This window comes from Lutjanus erythropterus, chromosome 3, assembly GCF_056507025.1.
Source record: "Lutjanus erythropterus isolate fLutEry1 chromosome 3, fLutEry1.hap2, whole genome shotgun sequence".
NCBI lineage: Eukaryota > Metazoa > Chordata > Actinopteri > Lutjaniformes > Lutjanidae > Lutjanus > Lutjanus erythropterus.
In genome coordinates this window covers 9,681,879-9,699,498 of record NC_139319.1, presented here as the reverse complement: position 1 = coordinate 9,699,498, position 17,620 = coordinate 9,681,879, and the positions used below count along the sequence as shown (strand labels likewise).

The 17,620-nt window shown below is 38.9% G+C and overlaps 1 protein-coding gene across 2 annotated transcripts in view; it reads right to left on the bottom strand.

Moving 5' to 3' along the window:
- Positions 1-17,620, bottom strand: part of trip10b (thyroid hormone receptor interactor 10b) — a 34,789-nt gene that overhangs the window by 6,757 nt on the left and 10,412 nt on the right. Inside the window, exons 2-10 of one of the 2 annotated variants that reach the window (XM_084714926.1) lie at positions 14,657-14,772; positions 14,476-14,529; positions 11,536-11,683; positions 11,129-11,191; positions 7,805-7,909; positions 7,380-7,508; positions 6,048-6,194; positions 4,763-4,924; positions 948-971 (exon numbers count right to left, since the gene is read on the bottom strand). In XM_084714926.1, coding sequence (XP_084571052.1) covers positions 948-971; positions 4,763-4,924; positions 6,048-6,194; positions 7,380-7,508; positions 7,805-7,909; positions 11,129-11,191; positions 11,536-11,683; positions 14,476-14,529; positions 14,657-14,772 — 948 coding nt within the window. The remainder of the gene's footprint in view (positions 1-947; positions 972-4,762; positions 4,925-6,047; positions 6,195-7,379; positions 7,509-7,804; positions 7,910-11,128; positions 11,192-11,535; positions 11,684-14,475; positions 14,530-14,656; positions 14,773-17,620) is intronic. The other variant, XM_084714927.1, reaches the window with a different exon arrangement.

The following is a 17,620-nucleotide window of genomic DNA, read 5'->3' as shown; positions in this document are numbered from 1 at the left end:
CCTGCATTTAAATCAGCTTGGCGCAGTCAATTCAATTCACTCGCCATGGCGAAGTCGATCTGTGTAAACTTTCTGCATTAAATTTAAACTTTGGTGAACTCAGACATGCAAAGCTGCACCTCTAAGCTGGTTTTCTTGTGTGTGTATTGATTTTCTGTGCTTGATTTTTCCTTATCCAGGCTTTATCATAAATTCATGTAGTTCCCCAACTAGGAGTCGTTCCTATGTTCCCAAGGTCCAATATTCCCCAGCTCTTTGTAGCACATAATGGGTTAGAGTTACAGCTCGAATCCACGTCCACTGGAGCTAAACGCTTTAAATATGCGTCGGGTCTATTTTTGATGGATGCTTTTTGAAGGTGCACAGACCAGATCGAGTGAGCAGGAAGTCAGACACAGAAACGGCAGAGAGAAGCCGGTCAGTTTTCAAAATAAAGGGCCACGTGCAGACTCACGATTATAAAAACAGAGAAAAAAAAACAAAAAAAAAAAACAATTTAACTATGTAGCCTACTTATCCAAGCAAGGGAAGAGGACCAACTCATCAAAATATGAGCAGATAAACATAATTAGGCGGGCAAAACACTTCGCTGAAATGCTACTGGCTGCTGTGATGCAAACATCAGTGGAATCACTGGGTTATGTTTCAGGGTTAGCATGGAAAATAGGACCTTGGTAACTTTGGGATCTGATGAACACAGGACCCTGAGAACGTAGATACACTCCTGCCCTGCAGTGCGGGTACCACAGAGAGACACACGGATGAAATTCAGAGTGCCAGTTTCTGGTGTGACCGGGCTTTTATACTTTTTTACCCACAGAGGTCAGTGCAGCGTGATGCAGAGTGAAGTTACTCCTTAAAAAGTATTTGAAAAGAATCCAGCACCAGAATACTGTCATTTAAGCACCTTTTAAGTCTACCCTCTATGTAACCATAACAAGTGTTACCATGCGCTTTTCACCATGCGATATCTAGACAGAGAGAGGGACACTCAGGTGAGATCAGTGTACAACAAACACTCCACATGAGAAACACATTTTCACAATAACAAGCATAGTGATTGTCCAGGTGTAACATCAATGAGACGTACACGAGGGGGCGGGAGACGTTTACAGAACAGCGGGGGAGGACGGGGATTGGACCTGAGCAGAAGTCATCACTCACCGAGTGCTGTTTGTGTAATATCTTTAAGGTGGAAATCCTGGGTTTGACAGAGCGATTAAACTCTCTCAGACAGAGAGAGAGGGGGGAGTGCTGCAGCTTGGAGAGGGGGAGGGAGAGGGGGAGGCCGCCCGGTGGGAAAGGGGAAGGGGGAGAAAAAGACGGGGGGGAAAACTGAAGAGGGGAGGGAGAAAAAAGACAAAGTGGAGGAAGCAGAGGAGGCAGAAAATTACACTGGTAATGAGAGGAGAAGAAGAGAAGAAGAAGAAGGGGGAGTGAGTCAAACAGATGCAGAGATTTCTGCTGTAAAGAGGATAAAGAGTTAAAAAGAGAGAGCAAGCGGCGTTTTAGGGCAAGTCTGTGCAGCAGACTGGAATTAGAATTGGCCCCTGAGGGCAACAGGGTGGTGGGGTAAGACATGAGTGGAATGTGTGCAGAGTTTCATGCGTGTGAGTTTGTTTTAAATCATTGTTTTGAGATCATGTGAGCATTAGTTTGTCCTCCTTCAATGATCAAGTTATCAAGAGATGTATGAATTGTATCTACGTGTGGATTCGACTTTAAAGATGTCTTTGAAATGTATCTGTAACGAGTCATCAAACCTGCAACAGCACAGGTTTATCCACTGTTAGCTGCAACACAGCACCCGCCTACAGTATTCTCAGAAATGTATTGATGTAATCTGACATTACAACACGTCAGTGATTACAGGATAAATCTGCTGAGATTTATGTTTCTTTTGTCAACAAATCCAACTTTTACCAGATTTTTTCAAAGTTGGACAAACAAGAAGAAGAAACGGGATCAACAAACCTAAAAGGAATCTATCTATTGTGGAGGGAAAAAGTTTGGGAATCCCTGATAGATCTTAACTCCTCGGAGCCACAGGCCTCCATTTTTTGTCCAAAAACCAATAAAAACATAAAAATGAACCACACTGTCGCATGGAATTTACTTTTTGCAATAAACATTGGCACAGTAGTTTATTTTTAATCAATCCCACACACACTGTCCTGGACTGGTGCCATTTAAAAAAAAAAATCTCTTGCATGCCAAATGTGTATTAATCCCCAGATGAAACTAGTCCCCAACAAATGCAATATTTACTCTTGGCTGAATAATGTTTACGAAAAACTACAGCACCCAGCTGTTTTGGAAAATTACTGAGGCCTTTTTTTTTTTTATAAAGGAACTGTGTTTTTAAAGAACAAATTTACTCTAGAGATTAAATGTCTGTAAGTTTGAAGGGATGGAGTAACAGTTTGTGGGTTTTGGTCTTTTCATGGATTTGTTGACAAAAAGAAAAATATACAATCAGGTCGGTCTTATCCTTTAAAGGGATAGTTCTGATAATTTGAAGTGGCGTTGCATGAGGTCCTTCTCCACAGTCAGGGTATTACCTACAGTAGATGGCGGCAGCACACCCCCTAAATTGTTAGCAAGAACAAGAGTAACTGTGTCGGAAGCTAAGTATTTTGCTGCTGTGGACAGAGGCAGCAGCAGAACACATTATGACCAAGTAAAAAATCAAAATCAGTTTAAGGCTATTCTATATTTAGAATATTTTCACCTCTTTACCTTGCCGTCAGAGAGACTTTGTTTTATGTTATTGTGTGACTTTGGTGAATCCAAACTGACCTTTTAAAACACAAAAGTCACACAATAAAACGAACAAACTAACCGCCTGAGGCACCAGTAGACCAGCAACTCTTGTGTTCTTCGAGGTAAAATTACTGATTTTGCCAATGGAGTCTGTGGTTGGTTTGGAGAGAAAGATACTTGGCTTATATAACAGTGACTTCCTATTGGAAAAAAAAGCTGTCTCACAGCAAAGTAAAGTGGTGAAAATATTCCAAACACGGTGTACACTTAAACTGGAAATGATTTCATACCTTTTGCTGCTGACCCTGTACTTCATTGCTTAGCTTCCTCCTGCTGCCTCCCCAAACTGGAGGCGCTATGGATAAACACCTCATACAACCCCACTTCAAATAATCTGAACTATCCGTTTAAGAAACCATCACAGTCTGCTACTGTAATTATCACAATTTAACACTTACACTAAGAGTTTCCTAAACCTACACATGATATAATACACAGCAAAATACTGCAATGTGCATTTAAAAAAAGAAATCCATCCAGATTTGTTTGGGACACTACGAGCAAAAACAAATTAACTGAACTATCATCAGACTGACGGAAACAGAAAACATGTCACTGAATTGTGGCATTATGAAGGAAACTTGTCATTCAAAGCCACAAAACAGTGTTGGTGGCTCGTCCGAGTATTACATAACAATATCAAGAATAAAACCACCAGACTTCAGCGGACTGAACAGATGCTCCCAAAAAAAACTACGTATATTGACTTTACCTCTGACACGTGTGACAGTTTCAGGTCGTGCCCTGTTATCAGTTACATCAACATGTACAGAGTATTTACAGCGTTTGCAACACAAAACTCTGATATATCAGTTAAATATCGAACCACAGGATTCATTAAAATACAGCTAATGAGGACATAATGTTGAAAAGTTTGTGCAGTTTTTTACGAAAGCATCCATTAGGTGTGCTGGTTTAACTTCATAAATTACCTTGCATCATGCAGAGTGAGTTCAAAATTATATGTAAATTATTTTTATCATATTTTACTTCTTAATTCTGAGGTTTTAGAGCAAATTATAGTTGCCTTAAGACAGATCACTGCAGAGTTTAATTTCAAAATAGAACATGTTTAAGGCTGTGCATTAATCAGCAACCAAAAATAGTCCCTAACACAACGACTATTTGCTCCTGTTTGAATAACATTTTCAAAAAAAAATAAAAATACATTACCAGGCTGTTTTAGAATATTACTGAGGCTTTTTTAAAAATTAACTGTCTGTTAAACACACATTTTATAAATTCTGCCTCTAGGAGTCTCTCACATTAAAACACTAACAAAAAATTTAGTTTGATGATATTGTGAAGTAGCATGGAATCATGGGAGTGCTAAAAAAATACATATTTTGGAAGCATCTATTAAATATGCTGATTTAAATTTGAAATTGTATTAAATGAACTTTTGTCATGCAGAGTGAGTTCATAAATTATATGTAAATTGTTTTAATCATATTTAAATTCTTAATGCTGTGGGTTTAGAGTGAATTAAAGATGCCTTAAGAGAGATCATAAGAGTTAACTACAAAAATACTACAATAAAAAACAAACTACTATATGTTTAAGGCTTCATATTAGAACAATGAAGCACTCTCTGATCATGACTCAATTATATGGGTGTTCACTTCATCTTATGTTGCCTTTATTTCAAAATAAAAGCATGCAGTGTTTCAAGAAAGACGACCAAATCAACCCTGTCGAGTGCGTCTAAACAATGCGGATGTGTGAATTATGAATGAGAGGATAATTTTAGCCTGATAACAACTTGTTAGCTTGGATTATTTGAGCCACGTTTGCAGAACAGGACGAGGAGGATTTTCAGGTTGTCAGATGCAGAAGCAGGCGAAGCAGAGAGGGGAGAGGCAGTGAATATCTTGTCCTTGAGACGCTGCGCTTTTTATGCAAACTCAAAGAGGGGAAAATCTGTTGTGTGTAAATTCACCTTGTGCTTCTTGCTGAAAGGCCACAGCTTGGCGCGCACTTTGGGTGGGTTGAGGCTGGAGTCGGACGTCGCTGGTTTGATTCCTTGGGTGTAATCTTCAAACTCCACATCTCCGGGTCGCTCAAAACCAGACTTGTGCTGCTCTATGAACAGTATCGAGTCCTGCAGGGGAGACAAGCAGACACTAATTATTAAGTGTTGGCTTTGAACGTGTCTGTGCTGCATACAGGTGTTCAATCAAGTCCAGCTGGTATTGAATTTTTGAGGTTGGTAATGTACTGGCTGATATGTGTTTTTTAACATAAACACGATTAATCAAAGGACATACTGAGCAGGAAATTGCCAAAACCATTTAAGCAGCAATAAATAGTGTAATGTTTTCATGCAATGTTACAGCACAATCCATTGGAAATAAGTCTAATTTACATAATAAATGGAAAAAAAACAAACATTACAACAAACCCTGTTTTAAAGATTACTGTAGAGATAAATCATCGCTATTCTGTGGTCTTAATCTATATATTTATTATGAGTTTGTGTTTTCTATTGTCTCTTGTGTATTTGTTGCTGAGACTAATGTATTTTAAAGGCCCAGGTAGCGCCGGATAATTCAAATTAAGTTGGGCTATAAATGCTGTGGTGTGTGTGACAATGGTTTATGGTACACCTCTCAGACACAGTGTCAACAAAAGGTTTTTATTGTTTCATTTTATTGTTGTATGGGAGTGCTTAAACCTACAATTACTGTAGTTTTGGTCAGTGTTTACTTCAATGCTTTGGCAGCTGAACCAGCTTGTGTTTGAGCTCCTAACACCCCAACTTGTTCGCCGATTCTATGCTTCAATCAGTGACAAGTGACAAGAACACTCTGGCTCCTCAAAGTGTCAAGGGATTTTTTTCAGTGCTGAGAATCCATCCATTCCAACCTTAACAGCAGATCTATAAAAATTTCACCCTGGGCCTCCAATCAGACCTGCTGGCCCCCGGCTTTTGTTCCTGTCTGCTAGTGTCCAGCTTCTGCTTTCTTGTCAAGAGTTAGATGAGAAGAATGATGCCACTCTAATGATTAACCTAACTAAGAAGAAAGACTGGCTCGGTTAAAAGGTTACAAAATCCATTTTTAAAGCTCACTAATTCACAAATGCTCCATATCTTGTTTATTTAATCCAACACAGACTGAATGTTAAAAAAATAAGATGTTTTATGTGCGGGACTATTTCGCAGCTGGGTGCGTTGACTTCTTGCAGTACGACATACAAAGACACAACCTCATAAATAAATGTACCTGTTTCTCATCAATTTTCCCCCCTGCTGCAGAGATTCCCTCTAAACACTTGGAGATGATGGGCAGCACCTTCTTCTCGATGTCTGAAAACTGGCAGTAGCCCTCCGCCAACCGCCGAATCCTCCGCTCATCCATGTCCTGCATTTTCTGTTCGGCACACAAACATACAACTTCCTCCTTAAAGAGATAGTTTGAAGTATTTAAATTGGGGTTATATGATGTACTTAATCCTTGATGAGTGTATTATCGACAGTAGATGGTGAGAAGCAGCAGGAGTACTGGTGTAGGAAGTTATGTACTGCTGTGGGCAGGGTCAGCACCAAAACATATTTCAGCCACCAAAAACTCCAATTACAGGGCCTCGAAAGAGTTGTTTATTGTTAATTTTCATTACTACCTCCCTGAGTTAGGAGTGGGTAATTAGCACGCCTGCTGCCTTCCTTGGAAGTGGAAGACGTTTTTCAGGCTCCATCTCTGGAATCAAAGCCCCATTCCTCCGCCCAGGCCAGAGGAACCGCCCACCCAAACACCAGCGTGAGGCTGATGGCGGGTCATGGATGCCAATCAATCAGAAAATTTTGATATTTAATAAATATCAGTCTAAGTGTACTCTCATCACTTTACCTTCAGAGAGAAGGATGATGGGAAACCAACATAATGTCAGCCAGCTACCGCTCTCTGTCATTTCACCTCACAGAACATTGGATTGTCTAATGCTGCCTGTTTGTTTGTCTTGTTGTGTGACTCTGGTGAATCTGAACTAACCCTTTAAACACCAAAATCACACAATAACACAAACAAATAACCAAAATGAGGCAGAAAGCAAAAGACCAGCAGCTCCTGTGTTCTGTGAGGTAAAACGACTGGTTCACCAATTGAGTCTGATGTCTTTGCAGAGGGTGATATTTGGCTAATATAACAGTGGTTTCCTGTCTGAAAACACTGTCTGACATCCAAGTAAAGTGGTGAAAATATTCTAGATATTTTTTAAGGTGGCTAAACTATGTTTTGCTGCTGCTGACCCTGTACACAGCAGTAATCCTGCTGCTTCTCCAAGCTGGGGGCGCGTCGACTGCCATCGACTGAAGTTATTACGCTGAGATGGATGGGTAAGTACCTCACACAACCCCACTTCAAAGAAAAAATCAGAACTATCCCTTTAATTATCACACTACATTAACACAGTCTGTGTTCATACATTGTACATTCAAATGCATATGAAAACACTGGAGAAGGATCACATTTTGACAGGCAATACAAGGGTGTGTTTGGTTTTATGTCACTTAAACAGGTGTGTGTGTTTACTGTAAAATATGTGTGTCTTTGTCTCACATTGAAGATCTGCGGTATCTCTGTGTAGTAGAAGAAGTTTTGCTCCTTGTTGTATTTCTGGAGCTGCGCAGCGTAGTCGTTCCTGCACTCCTCCGCTGTGTGTGTGCGGGCATGGGCATGCTGCTTGGCCTTCAGAGCGAACGATAGGTGGAACAACGGGGGAGGGAGGGGAAGATGAAAGGATGCAGCGAGAGGGAGACATGAGGAGATGCAAAACAAAATGCAAAGTGGGAGAGACGCAGGAACAGATGCAGGAGGGAGGGAGGGAGGGACGGGAGACGCAAGGAGGCGAAAGCAGCCACAGAAGGAGACAGACGGGGACAGTTCAAGGATTTAGACTGAAAATATCTTAGAAACCAAAAGGTGAAAAAAAAAAAATCAGCGCTCAGTTTCAGCTGCTGATGGTTGTTTGTGTGTTTGTTTACTTTCTCGACGTCGAGTCTGGTGGCATTGAGGTCGCTCTCTGTTTTCTCTGCTTGTTGTGTGGCTTTTTCAGCCTCCGCCCACTCCTTCGCAAAACGCTTCTTAGTCTGCAGGCCACGGACAGACACACACACACACACACACACACACACACACACACACACACACACACACACACACACACACACACACACTTTAATAAACTTTAATAAATAGAGTTTTCTAAGTATATAACAATGTAAAAGTCAAGGAGTCAGTCCCAGTAGAGCTATTAAAAATGCAAAGGGACTGTCACCGAAATAATGCACATTATATTACTTCTTATTAAAGGGTCAGTAAACTCAAATTGAAAGCAACAGATACATTCATTCATTTTCCTCTGGTGATATCTCATAATGCTGATAGATTCTGTTTGACTTGGCCTGGATTTGAAGCATTTGTCTCAGAGATTTCTTCTGCCGGTCCAGAAATATGAGGTGAATGAAATTCGTTTTGTGTTGCTCAAAGCATCAAGAAATTACAATATCATTATCATTTCATAAAGTCCATTTACATATTAAATCCCTTTTTAAGGACTTATAAGTTGTAATTAATGACTTTATTTGTTTAAAAAAATCTTTTATTAAAATCACTCTCTCTGGTGTTTTGTTCATCAGGTTATGAAAGATTATTGGGGCAAGATGTAAGAGGGAAAATGAAAGGAGGAAAGATTTTTCTTATTTTACATTTTGAAAGTAAAGTTGAAATGTTGAGGATAAAGCAGAACTTCCAGAATTAGTGCCACGCATATCAATAAATCCTAAAAGAAAGACTTTTTTCTTTTTCTGTTTTTGCATTTTGAGAAAAAATAAAGTCAAAATATCAAAAACAAAGTTGAAACACCATTTTAAGAATAAAGTTTTTCAACTTTGTTCTCGAGAATTTTGACTCACCTCTCAACATTATGACTTTATTGTAAAAATGCAAAATTAAACTACAATCACCGCCTTGTAGTTTGTCAAAAATCATATAATGTCTGCTGTGAAGACTTATCACTATCTTGACAGTAAATTATTTCCAATGAGAAACAATATTTTTACAGGGGAGGACATGATGTCACAGTGAAGTTGACCTTTCACCTTTTGGATACAAAAATCATCACCTTATCATTTTACCCCGTTAGACTTGTGTGTGAAATTTTAACAGAATTAACGTATGAATTCTTGAGTTAAGGCCAAAGATATGTTTCATGAGGTCACAGTGAACTTTGACCTCCAAATTCTCCAAAATCTTTCTCCTCTCATGTTTTTCCCTAAATTTGGTCCTAATATTCTACATCACTGGACTGACTGACCCGCTGACCTTTCAGAAAAGTGCTGCAGAAAATCTGAACTAAAACAGATTTGGTGACATTTCAAGATTTAACAAGATTCTTGAAAAATACCTTATTGTCACCTTAGTTGCATTTAAAATTGCAGATGACTTATTATTGCAGTTGGCTTTATAGAAATGATATAGAAATATAATATATGACAGCACACTCAAAGACCGATTCAAGAGTAACGGACTCAGTATGCTTTAATATTTACTGTATTAATGACTCACACACTAGAGATTATTCACGGCCTGGCAACACAAAAGTTGTTCCAATGAATGTTTTATAACTGAAGTGTAAGGCAAAAGAGACTATTACGTCATTAGTTACAACATATGAACTTTAAGTCAGGGTGCCCCATTATAAAGTGTTATCAAAATGTAAAATATTCAACACACGTTTTAAGTGTCTGTGTTTTATCCACAGATTTAGCCGTGAACAGTTTTCACAGTGAGGTCTATTTTGCACCATAAATAGAATGAAGAGATGTTGGGGGTTTTTTTTTCAGTCACAGAAACAAAATACCATTCACCTCTTTGGACTGTGGAGGAGGATGTAATCTCACATATTTCTAAACCTGAGAAAAAAACAAAAACACTAACACTTAAGTTAACAGATCTATCCAAAAACCTCTTGGACACCACGTTAATTTGTTCTGTAAATAAATAAAATAGAGAGTGTTCAATCACACTCTGATTAATTAATTCCAAACGCTTGTTAAACTAACTTATTTCAGAGCTGCGTAACTAAAGCAGGTTTGCTGAACAGGCAACACTGAACATTTTGTTTGCGAGCAAACAAGCAATTCAACACACATGAAGAATATTGATATTTCTTGGGTTTCCTGTTAAAGATTCCTAATTCAAAAACTACCTTTGAGCCCTCTGATGGCCCTCAGCACCCGATTAGCTCGGTGGTTAATTCTTTTAAACTGGACACGCACTTTCACCCCATCTTCAGCCCATCTTCAGCTGTATAAACTCAGGTTCTCTCTTAGAGGTTCTTTAAAGAATCTTGATACGATACAGACACTGGTTTTATTTCTCATAGATACTCTATGTTTCCCCTAGTTCTATTTTATTTTGTGATATTTTATTTTATTTTAGCAGAAAACCAGTGGATTGTCTACTCCGAGTAGGGACTTAGTCCATACCCCGAGTTCTCGATGTCTTGTTCTCGAGTGAGGGGACAGTGGATCATGAGATGGGGCGGAGAATCCGAGCAGCGGGACCGGTATTGCATTCGCTTTACCGCACCATTCTGACGAAAAGAGAACTTAGCCAGGAGGCAAAGCTCTCGATCTACCGGTTGATCTTCATTCCTACTCTCACCTACGGTGATGAAGGGTGGGTCATGACCGAAAGAACGAGATGCATGTCCAGCAGGGAGGAGGCTACAGGGCAGACCGAGGACTAGGCGGAGGGATTATATCTCCGCCCTGGCCTGGGAACGCCTCGGGATCCCCCGGTCAGAGCTGGTTAACACTTCCCTGCTGGAACTGTTACCCCTGCGACCTGATTTCAGATGAGCAAGTGAAGATGGATGGATTATTTTATTTTCCTTTAATATTTGTTTTGTTTTGTTGTTTGTTTGTGACCTATGGTTGAGGCAGAGGAGGGGAGGGAGCTAAAACAAATAAGCACTGTGGCTTTCTCTTTTTTGTAACTGTATATTTTATACTGTTAATGTTCAATAGTTTATTATTTTTTTAAATGCTTTTAAACTCAACACTGACTAGAAAATAAAAGGTCTAAGAACTTGTTGAGTCGTATTTCCCCTATAATTACTAAGAAATTGAAGAGTTCTTTACAGAAAACTTTCAGGGAATTATCGGAGGGGAAGTAAAGCAAAAGTTTACCACAAAATCTATCTGCACGACAAGATACCACAATTTTACAAACAAACTCTTTAAATAACGATCATGTGATCCAAACTTGATGTCCACAAGCAACAACAACAACAGGTGACTCACACTTTCTAGTTGTTTAAAGCTGCTCTCTAAATTCTGCTGGGCCTTCTTGGCATCAGACAGGTGCTGTGAAAGGAAGAGGGTTAATATGGTGACACGGTGTACGGCATCGATCTGCAATCTGCAAAACTTCTCTGTTCTTTCTTCTTTCCAGTGTTGGAAGAAGTATCCATACATTATATCAATACCACACATATAAATACTCTACTACAAGTAAGATTTTACTTAACTAAAAGTAAAACACTCAAATGTAATGTAGTAAAAAATGTAAGTGTGGGAAGAAGGGGGAGTCGAAGTATAAAGTTGCATAAAATACAAATACTCATGTAAAGCATAGGTACCTCAAATCTGTATTTAAGTACAGTATGCGAGTAAATCTACTTCTGTCTTCCCTTCCCTCCCTCTCTCACTGTTTTGCGTTCCTGTTTCAGGTCCTGAAGGTACTTGGTGAGCTCGACACAGATGGCGGTCATCATGTTTTCAGCGATGAGCTCCCGCTGGCCGGCGTAATCGTTCAGCTCGTTCAGGATCTCCTGAAATGATGCGTGATTGCTGAATCTGCGGCAGGGGAGGACAAACAATTTAGAAAATCATCGCGGCTGGAGAGACCAACGTGTCACTGTCACCTGCCCTGAGCATAAAATGTCCATGCATAGCTTAGTAACCGTAACTAGGCGGGACAGGCCTGAGAAGCTTGGGATTTCTCCACACGACAAACCAAAGTGTACTAAGTCTAAAGGTATAATGCATGGTGAAGGGGTCATTACAGTGAAATAAACCCTGACAGGCTGGTGCAGGACCCCGAGGCAAAGCACCACTTATTACATGGGTACTTATTTTTTTGTGAAAAAAAAACCAAAAAAAAACCAAAACAATAATTTCACCCAAAATATTAATTTAAAACTGATTGTATTGTTATTAACAGACCTTGGAATGCCTCACTGACGAATCAGAAACTAGTGTTTAACAAAGCTGTGTATGGATGGGTAATAAGGCCCTATAAGTATCTTATTAACATTATGTTTTAGTAAGATATTATAAGTGTTAATAATAGCATTATAAATGTGGTTATTGTTGAATTATAAGACACTTACATGCATTTGTAAGAAACTTAACAGTTTATAGACTGCCTAAGAACATTAATAAAAGCCTTATGACTTTATTATAATTGCTTATAAAAGCATAACAAACACATTTATTGAGTTTAAATAACTTACCAATTAAGTCAATGTTAAACCTTTACTTTAGCTTTCTTTGTTGCTTCATTAAGACTTATACATACTTTATTATGCATATACTAACAGTTATCTTTGCTTTTTGCTGATACCTCATATAATGAGAACAAGGCCTTATTAAGGTTAATAAATCATTTATTATGCGCTTATTAACACTTAGCTACACTTTTTTAATATATTTTTGACATCTGAAGACAGACAACGCCTATCAAAAGACAAAAACACAACAGCAAACATTAACAGAATGGATTAAACTCTCTGCATAGATTGCAAATATTAGCTTGTCTGGCTAACTAGCTTACTAACTACAGCAGTAACTTAGTGTTATTTTCAAGTTAACATTATTTAGTGAGGTTACAGGTTTCTTTAGAAAAATAACTTTTCAGGGCTGGAACATCCACCCTGTAGGAGCCAGGTTGTGACTATATCAGAGTTTATAGTAACTAGCCTTGGGGAGTAATGGATTACATGTTACAGGATTACTTAATCAGGATACAATAAAGGTAACTGTGACCCATTACAGTTACAGAAAAAAGGGAATGAGACTTTCAAAATAAAGACGAGACACATTCCAACACTTTACGGGTCTCTTAATCTTACAGTTGGTGATTCATTATCATGACCACAAGTGAAAAAGTACCTTCAGTTTGAGGAAATTTCATTGTTATTTTGTCTTCAAATCAGAAAAGAGGAACAAAATCACAGCACGGTGGCAGTTCTGCCTTCTGCTCTAAAAATACTGTCACCATCCAAGACTGGACATCTAATTCAAATAAATATTTAGTAGTGCAGGTAGGACCAGGTGCTTACATGAAAACGTCCCCTTTGTGGGACAAATGAATTAATATTTTATCTTATCTTACATTAGCAACATAGATAATCCAGTTAGCTGACTAACCTTGTGAGTGTTTGTCAGTTTACTCCAAGTTTAACTATGAAGTGTAAACAGCAGACTTAACAAAGAGCATTTTAAATACTCTATAGTACTCACATTACTTAATACTGTGATACTTGGATTAGGTCACTGATTACACTTTTTCCACAGGTAAATAATGACTGTATTGTAACCGTTCCCTGCCGAGCCTGAGAGAAACTGTCCTGCTCTTGTTTTGGTTTACATCCATGAAACTCTTCGTGTACATGGACCCCAATTTTTCAGTTTTTTTTCGTGACACTCAGCATCACTTTCAAACACATCTAGTTTCCAGCATAGTTCTCATTCCGCAGTCAAGTCAGCAATAATAAATATTCTACGTCTGGTTTCACTTTCTAAACACAGATTGCAGGGGCATGTCATCCCCCCCCCCCTCTCTCTCTACCCCCTTTCCTGTCAAATCTTCAGCTGTCACTGTCAGATTAAAGGCAAAAAGCCCAAAAAATAATCAATAAAAAAGATATAGATTGCAGAGAAATGCTTCAGTTTGGTTAGGTTAAGGCAACAAAACTGGTTAGGTTTAGGAAATGATCACAGTATGGGTTCAAATAAAACAATCAGCACTGACTCACACCAGAACCAAACCCCAGTCTCTTATGTGAAAGTCCTGTGTCCAGTTCTTGTGTGCACATTTTAATAAATTGTGCAAAGTTGTTGTGGACAGTAAGAAAATAATATAATCTCTGTCCTGATATATGCCTGGAATAGAAATTGCTTTCCTAAAATAAAGAAAGTCCTCCACATGTTCTCGCCCTTAATACTACATTCGTTCCTAACACTTTGAAAGTCATGTTGTTGAAAACAAGAACACTGAGCATTAATCCAGCTGAGATTGAGTTTTCAAACAACTCACACGCAGAGCAACAGCCAATAGCATAAACCAGCTACTGTTGTCGTTTAAGCCGTCAAAATCCGTGCTTGTCAGCTAGAAATAAGAAGTCTGCTTTTGTTTCCCTCTCTGTGAAACCTACCCACCTATTGTTTCAAAACAGACTGTGAATTTTGTGAGGTAAATGTGCCGTCATTATCATTCCTTTTTTTTATATGTGCTGCGCAAGAATGAAAAGCTTGGCAGGCTTACAGCAATAGCAACTAATGGAGTTTAGCGAACAGTCAATTATAATTTTAATATGCAAAATAAGAGAGGCGAGGGCAACACAAAGGAAACATTATTCTCTCACTTGCAGTCTTGCTCTTCTTTGCTCCCTCGTTTGGCGTATTTCTTTGTTAGACTCCTGTCAGACAGTGAAAAAAGCAAGACGCAGTGTGACTTTGTAGTACTCACACGCACACAAATGCACAAAGGCACGCATACATTCCTGTTAATATAAACGGACGATCAGAAACAAACCAAAGACACACCTGAGCTGCTTGGCGTAGCTCTGTTCAATCTCCGTCCGCTCCTTCACAAACTTGATGTAACGCTCCACCAGGTCGAGGCCCGACTGCGTGTGCTTGTCGATGTGATCATACTGGTCCTAAGAGAGGAACAAAACAGGGCAACATGTTTTTATTTATGCATATACGCACAAACACTCGAGTCATCTGTGGAGACACAGCAAGCCTTTAACACACAGCTGACACAGTGCAGTCTACAGATTTTTGGATAGTTTTGCATTTTTCATTGTTTTGGCCCCAACACTTCAGCACTCTGGATTTGAAATGAAACAATAACAGTCAAGTTAAGCTTGAGGGTGGTGACCTCAGTGAGGGACTTGAACCCATAGTTGTGCACAATCCAAATGTAAGACAATGGAACAGGACATTGACCCTAAATATACACACAATCAGACCAAGGGGATTTTTTTTTTTTTAAGCAGTTTGGATTAAACAGTCAGTGTATTGCCTACAGTAGATGGCGGTCGGCCAGCCCTCATTTTGGAGAAGCAGACAGGAGTATCACTGCAGGAAGCTGAGCAGTGAACTGCAGTGGACGGAGTCAACACATCGGAAAAGACTGTGTGACAGCAGTGAAAATATTCTGCAACCTGGTTTCTAAAAACTGAATGCAATGATCTGCTAAAACCTTTCAATCTATGTTCAACTGAATATAGTACAAAGACACGATATTTAATGTTCAAACTGATAAACTTTATTGTTTTTCGTTAACAAACACGCATTCTGAATGTGTTCATGTTCCAAACAAGTTGGGACAAGAGCAGCAAAAGACTGGGAAAGTTATGAAATGCTCAAAAAAAAAGAAAATGTCTGGAACATTAGACAGATAAACGGGTTAACTGGTAACAGGTGAAAGCGTCTATATGAGTGTATTTATTCTGAATTTGTCTGCAACATGTTTCAAAAAAGTTTTTCCTTTTCTGTTAACAACACTCAGCAAGTGTTTGGGAACTGAGGACAGTCATAGTTAAAGTTTCAAAGTGAAATTCTGGCTTGATATACGACTTCAGGTGCACAACAGTCGGGGCTCTGCGTTACTGTGTTTTATGCTTCATAATGCACCACACATTTTCAGTGTGAGACAAGTCTGGACCGCAGGCACGTCAATCTAGTAGCTGAACTCTTAATATGAAGCCACACTGTTGTAACACATGTAGAATGTGTCTTAGTGTTGTCTTACTGAAATAAGCAGTTACATCATCTGGACGGCAGCATATGTTGCATCAAAACCTGCATCTACATTCCAGCATTAAAGGGGCTTCAAACACATGACAGTTACCCATGATGTCATGGGCACTAACACACACTGGATGGCACTGGAGGACACAATGCCCATGACATCTGAAAACAATCTGAAAAGTGGACTCGTGAGACCACAGCACACTATTCTAGTCTCAGTCCATCTCAGATGAGCTCGGGCCCAGAGAAGTCTGCAGTGTTTCTGGATGTTATTGATAAATGGCTTTTGCTTTGCATAGTAGAGTTGAGTCTTAACTTGCATTTGTAAATGCAGTGATGCAGTTTTTAATGCAGTGCTGAAGGGGGTGGGTCAAAGTTCACAGGCATTCAGCCTTGCCCCTAACCTGCAGAGATTTCTCTGGATTATCTGAATCTTTTAATGATATTATGGATTTTGGATGGTGAAATCCCCAAATTCCTGCAGCTTGGTGTTGAGAAATCTTGTTCTTAAAATGTTGGACTGTTTCCCCCCCACACAGTTTTTCACAAAGTGGTGAACTTCACCTCATCCATGCTTGTGAACGACTGAGCCTTTCGAGGATGCCCCTTTAACACCCAATCCTGACACTATCACCTGTTTACGTGTAGAATGATTGAAACAGGTGTTTTTTGAGCTTCCCACAACTTTCCCAGTCTTTCGTTGCTCCTGTCTCATATTTTCTGGAACATGTTGCAGATATCAAATTCACAATCAGTGCACATTTACAAAAAACAATAACATTTGTCAGTTTAAACGTCAAATTTCGTGTCTTTGTACTGTTTTAAATTGAATACTAGTCAAAAATTATTTGCAAATCATTGCATTCTGTTTTATTTGTGTTTTAAACAACATCCCACCTTCTCTGGAATTGAGGTAAATACAGCAGACACTCAAACTGGTATTGAATTTCTAATTTGCTAAAATATGTTTTGCTGTTGTTTCCTGTCTACAGCAGTACATCGCTAACCAGTGTAAGAACAGTGACACTCCTGTCTGCTTCTCTTTACTGGGGGAATAAATAATATATAAATATATCAATATTTTCAGGCTATGCCACGTTTTAAGATAAATACATTTCAATATGCACACATCCTCTCACACACTGCAAATTTTCAAATGGTGACAATCTTATAGAATATGACACATTGCTGTAAATAAGGGCTGGGCGATAAGAAGAAAATAAAATCTCACTTTATTTTTTAGCAAATATCTCAGTATTAATATTGCAACAATACTGTAGGCATGACTTCAACAAAATATGACTGCAATGAGATTTTTGATAAGGAATCATCAGTCATGTGTATACAGTGTTATGACTGAGTGGATAAGGCCAGCTAAACAGTCTGGTGAGTTCAGGAAATTGCATCACTTTACTGAAATGCAGACTTAAAAACCAGACAAAAAGACAACAATCCTGTCATATCACAATGTAGCAACATCCAAAATCTAAGCCAATATGAAGTCTCATATCATGTTATAGATATAATATCGATATGTTGCCCAGACCTTCTTCAAAATACCCAAACTGTTTCTCTAAGGTCAAACATTTTCGACTAGCCAGATCAGTCACATGACCTCAGTTATGTTTCATCTTCTGAAGACCAGACTGAAAGCAAAAGGCTCCGAAACAAGAAGTGAAGCTGGCAGCTGTACAAGTCTCACACAGAATCACAAGGGAACTATGTGACTTTATAACTTTGCTTGAGACA